Source organism: Cydia strobilella, chromosome 24 (assembly GCF_947568885.1).
Source record: "Cydia strobilella chromosome 24, ilCydStro3.1, whole genome shotgun sequence".
NCBI classification, from domain to species: Eukaryota; Metazoa; Arthropoda; class Insecta; order Lepidoptera; family Tortricidae; genus Cydia; species Cydia strobilella.
Window position 1 is genome coordinate 5,207,907 of NC_086064.1, and position 6,000 is coordinate 5,213,906.

The 6,000-nt window shown below is 39.0% G+C and overlaps 1 protein-coding gene across 2 annotated transcripts in view; it reads right to left on the reverse strand.

Annotated features, from left to right (window-relative positions):
• The window catches only part of LOC134752121 (zinc finger protein ZFP2-like), a 138,964-nt gene extending 137,229 nt beyond the window's left edge, over window positions 1–1,735 (reverse strand). Inside the window, exon 1 of one of the 2 annotated variants that reach the window (XM_063687695.1) lies at window positions 1,491–1,735. In XM_063687695.1, coding sequence (XP_063543765.1) covers window positions 1,491–1,619 — 129 coding nt within the window. In that variant the 5' untranslated portion in view covers window positions 1,620–1,735. The remainder of the gene's footprint in view (window positions 1–1,490) is intronic. The other variant, XM_063687696.1, reaches the window with a different exon arrangement.
• Between the last annotated feature and the right edge of the window lie 4,265 nt (window positions 1,736–6,000).

Below are 6,000 nucleotides of genomic sequence, written 5' to 3' on the forward strand. Positions count from 1 at the left end.
CTGATATTTGAGATTGACAGCAAGTCAATAATTTACTCAATATGTTATAATACAAAAGATTACACATTGAATTTGCACAAAGTTATTTTAACAATAAGCCTCTGTCAATTATTTTTTTTATACACAACTGTTACCAACTGTACTTGATGCTCAATAATATATTGTGATCTGTATTATAATTATATACTTGCAAAGATTCAAAACAATACGCCTATTAGAAGTTCAAGGCTGTGGTGTTACATCACATTATGTGCCTAAAAAATCTGAGAGCCCTCTCCTGGCAGATTGTTGAGAGTCGTTCGGTGATTTTTAGGTCTCTCAGAATGGACTCATTTGTTCTCATTGCGGTCCATGGGATTCTTAGCATCTTTCTCCAACACCACATCCCAAAGCATCAATTTTGCTCTTGTCCAAGTTTTTGATGCACCAGGTTTCTACACCGTACATAAAGTTGGAGAATACCAGTGCCCGCACTAATCATACCCTGGTACCAAGGCTTATACCTCGATTCTTGCACAACTTAGGTTAGTCATAGCACTTTTAGCCATTCCAGCATGTCGGTGAATCTCTTGCGTGCAGCCACCATTTGTCATTAAGGACCCTAGTATGCGATTGCCACACCACAGCCTCGAACGTGACAACATACTGGGGCAAGTTAAAGGCAATCATGCTAGAGGAAGAGCCCCTGCATGGTCCCTAATGGTCGGATTCCATTAGACAAGCATGTGGTTCCATGCAGAGGGCAGCCCATATAGCCCTCGATCGCGTTTAATGGAGGGACATAGTCCTTGGTCACGATCCTCAGTCATGAGGGAATGACGAAGAAGAATTAGAAGTAGGTTACTAGAAGTAGGTGGTATCAACTTACAAGATTTTATTAGCAAGTGAAGTTAATATGAACATGTTAATTAAAAATAGGTATAGTTTGTCAAAGGACTGTCTCATTTCAAACATAGATAGAGAGATTCATACTATCTTTGTCTTACACTATTACTATCACCTAAAAGAAAATTTCAATTTATTTATTTAAAACAAAATGCAACATTACAGCACTAGCCTAAGTCATTACATTTCTCATATCAAGGTTCGATTATAAATAATAATAATAATAAAAAATAAAAAAATCATAAAAATAAATGTATGGACTAAGTACATAAAGACCAAGTGAAAGATACATTAAATCATTTCAATAATTAGTTCAGTAACACGCATATTTTTAAACAATCCTTCTCAATAACCATCCAGCCATCCGCAAACAAATCGCAGGATGAGTATAGTTTTTTTTGTTCTTATTTACTGACAATTTGGTTTGACCAACTATATTCTAAAAATTTTAAGATGCTCGATTTGAGTAGACTTAAGTGGAAAATGCCAGAGGAAGTTTATGTGTTGGTATAGGATTAGCTGTTAAAGAAATTGACTGATCAAACCAATATGAAAGGATTCAGCAATGAATTGCAATATGAATAATATCTAGTTGTTAAACTTACATTAATATCGAAGCAGTCTCTGAGCATGTCGTAATATATCTCTGTTCTGCCGAGGTGTTTATACAGAGTCTTGAGCCCCTTTTCCGGAGGGCGCACCAGGCAGCAGCTACAAGAGTGCAACTCCTCCATTTTGTTACGGTTACGTCTTTAATCACTACGGGAATTAGGACACATTTACAACTGCTCCAAAAATTACACACTTAAAAATGTAGTTATGAGATTATAAGTTTCTAATCAAAACAGGGGCCACATATCGATCGGAAATATTGAAATTGAAAGCGTCCATGTCATTGACATACATTGACGTTTTGTTTTTTTTTTAAAATGTTTTACGCTATAGTGCAGAGGCAGAGCTTACGGGGGCCAAGTTTAAATATATTGTGCCAAGTTTTGGTGTTCAATTATAAATGTGTGTATTACAGACACCATCGCACCGCACCAAGGTCATTGTGCGACGCATCCATAAGTATAAGCGAGAAAGCGATATCTCTTTCTCGCTCTTACTTATTTATGCGTCGCACAATGACCTTGGTACGGTACGGTGGTGTGTTATAACTTTAAATAAATAAGCCGTCTATAAATTATTAAAAAATGCGTTTAAATGAAGTTATATTATAGGAATAGTGTGGCGTCGATTTCGCAGATTGTTCACGCCTTCGCGCCTAGTTCCCCGTTTTTTGTCAGTCTATTAGCCCGCGTCAAAGGAAGCGCGAAGCGCGAACTGGCAAGACTCCACATTACACACTATTTTGACTCATATGTGGCAAGATAAATAATAATTATATTATATAAGGCGGCTATATTTTACGATTCTACAACAAAACAAAATGGAAAAATAGGTCAATCACGTATGATGCCACCGATAACTAGCAGTTAAGGTCGATCAGCTGATGCTTTTCCGCCATCGTGGCGAGAACCAAACTACGAAATCGCCGTGAAGTTTGCGAGTGTGGAGTCATACGTCAACGTCGCTACATGTTCTCTCCGCGATTCACGCACATAGTCTGGAGGTGCCTTTACGCGAAACGGCGTAGGTGGCGCCACTACCACAACCTGAGGGTCTATCGCGAAACAAGAAAATCGAAATTTCGTTATCTAACATCTTTGTCACTCTTGCATATTCGAGCGATAGAGGCAGATAGCGAAATTTCGGATTCGCGTTTCCAGGTAGGCCTTTTGTAAACAAACCGCCTTGATGCATCAATGTCATTATTTATTATTTCAGGGCCGTGATTCGCGCATGAGTGTGGAGGGCCCTTCATAACTTGTCAAAAAACTGTAAGGCACCAAGGGATATACTATTATATTCTTTGGGCCCTTGGGCCTGACACTCTGATGACAATGACAGAATTGACAAACATAGGATAGAAGTGAGTGAATCTAATATTTTATTAATTCTAATTAGTAATTCGTTATTGATCATAAAAACCATAAAACAATGTTATAAAGTTGACTAACATAAACAAAAGATAAACGAATAGAAAACATATAATGACACACAGACAAAAGTATGGCGTGCCTGGAATGATTCCACAACCCATCTCGGGCAGTCTTTTGTCGTTCGATTGGTGTCGACTCCAAAGCGGATGGAACAAAAACATTGTGTACTTACCACAATAAAATAAAAAATATAAATAGCCTTTATTTCTACTATTACATTTACATAATAATAATTTAATCAGTTTAACAGTTTATTTAGGTAATAGTAGTCGCGTCCGTGGCGTAGGCTTCCCTCAAGCTCTTCCACAGTGCACTGTGGAAGTAACAATAGCAATATCAAAAGTCTAGACTACAGAAAACTTGTTTCTAATCTGCAGGTTTCCTGGCTAAGCTGGTGATTGAACAAATACTGTTTAAGTTTTGTACTGAAACTATGTATACTTTGCAGGATTCTAACGGGGGGCGGCACGTAGTTCCAGCAGTGGGATGCAGAATATTTAAAGCCTCCTCGGAAAGCGGCTGAGGCATGATGCGGCGTCAACAGCTGAGTCCCGCAATCACGGTGTTCGCGGAGCTTCGTGCAAGATAACTTCTTGAAGAGATATGCAGGAGTTTTATAGTCCAGTACGCCAAAGAGCAAACAAGCCAAGTGAAGTTTACGGCGGTGTTGCATTTTGAGGATCCCATGGCTATTCAGATGCGGGGTCACATGAGCTCTAAACCGAATATTGAAACAGAAGCGAGCACAGGCATTTTGAACACACTGTATGAGTTGCTTAGTTTTTGCAAGAAGTCTTGACCCAAACACAACATCCACATAGTTTAGCTTTGATAGGATGAGTGATTCAACTAATTGATTGCACAGGTATGCCGATGACATCCGCCTCCTTCCAGCAAGATGGGAAGTGGCAGTGGATCATCGACATATTGTAAATTAAAAGTAGAACTGAGAGGATGCGGTCTGGGAGGGATTTTGTAATTCTGTTAGGAATGCCGTCAGAGCCTGGGGCTTTTTTGATTTGAATCTTGGAAATTTGTTGCTTAAGTTAGAACCCCTCAAGTGGGAATCCCATATTTCACGAATAGTAAAAAAGGCTAACTCTATAATCTACATAATTAGAAAAGCCTTTCGTATCCTCACCACCGAAACAATGCTAAAAATATATATGACCTACATAAGACCAATTCTGGAATATGGCTTTCAGATATGGAATCCATACTTCAAAAAAGATATTGACATGATCGAGCGAGTGCAGCGTAGATTCACTAAAATTCCCGCACAACTAAAGTCACTTTCATACGAAGAAAGATTAGTCAAGCTGGGCCTGACAACACTGCAAAAAAGGCGTGAACGCGGCGACTTGATCGAAACGTTCAAAATAATTAACGGATATTACGACTGTCCAGAACTAAGCGATCTGTTCGCTCGAAACTCAAACACGCGCACAAGAGGACACAACCTTAAACTAATAACAACAAAGCACAAAACAAATATCGGCAAACACTTTATTGCAAACCGAGTAGTAAAGGCTTGGAACAAATTACCCTCAGAAGTTGTGAACTCTGCAAGTGTTAATCAATTTAAAAATAGACTAGACAAACTATGATAACTGTGCTAAGTGAACTATGATTTAGACGTACCAGCATCAGCTGCCTGTCTAAAATGAAATAATAATAATAATAATAAAGTTCAGTCATGGTTACGTGAGGGATGGGAGTTGGATTTAGAGGCTCAGATTGTTTTTCGGTAAGAAAATCGGTAACTAGTTGAATATGAGCTGGATCCGTAGGTTGGAGACTGGGGGAGCACTGTGCTTCTAGGCTGTCGGCGAGACATTCTGCTTTGTCTGAATCTTCGAAGGCCGGAGTAAGACTATTTTCTCTCTGAAGTGGTGGCATAGGCGGCGTGGTTTCGTTTTTTAATGCTCTAGTTATTTTTCAGAAAGCTACATGACTAGGAGTTATATTTTTTTAAGTATTATTCCATCTATTGTTTCTCCAGTAGGAGATCTTGCGTTTTAGACTTTTTATCAATTTATTTTTATTGTCTGGTGAAGGAAATGTATCGTAAGTGACTGCCGCGTTCTTCTCCCTCACCAGCTCTACAAGATAATCAGGGAGGCGCCATCGGTGGTCGTCATCCGAGGGCACCTGCCTGGATGACTCATTTATAATATTTTTAAGTCCGTCGGTGAAAGAGTCAATTGCGATATCTATTTGATGGGAATTAGTAGAGTAAAGCCCTCTTTCCCTATATTGAGTAAGGGGCAGTCATCTTTTTCTAATTCTTTACTAACCCTAACCCAGTCCGTAATGGTTCTAGGAGGGGGTACGTAATTTGGATCAGGTCCAAGTCCTACCACAACAGGACGGTGATCTGAAGTGAGTTCATGGAGAACACCGATTGACCTTAATTTTAATGAAACCCCTTTAAATATTGCTAGGTCTAAAATGTCAGGTCTTAAGCCTACTGTTGTAGGGTAATGCGTTGGCTCAAGTAGTGTTATAATGTCTACTCCTAGATTTTGGGTGTAGGTGTGAATTCGACGACCGTTTGTGGTATTTACATTACAATTCCATACAGTGTTTTTAGAGTTTAAGTCTCCAGCTACTATTACGGAGTCGTCAGAGTCGAAAAGGGCTGTTAAATCCTCGGAAGTTATATTTTTATTAGGAGAGAGGTAAACTGAGAAAATTGAAATTGGTTTGTGACCGGCGAGAGCTGTTAAGATAAGATAATTTATTTCATAACAATTTTACAATCATACTCTACAGCCAGACGCCTCTATTTGATCTAGTTTGGGTAAGGAGATAGGGGAGATATGTAACGAGCGTTTGTGATAGATAAGGGTACCTCCTTTTTCACCTGTATGTCTATCATTACGAATAATGGAATAATTAGCTATTTTAGGGTCATGTCGGCTTGGTTTCAGGAAACTGTCCTGAATTAAAAGTATATCTATTGCATGGTTACGTAAGAATAAGCAATCTCGTCTTTTTTACTACGAGTAGTTATGCCACTGGCACTGAAAAAAGCTAGTGTGAGGGAATTAGTTTTACGTCTGGGTTG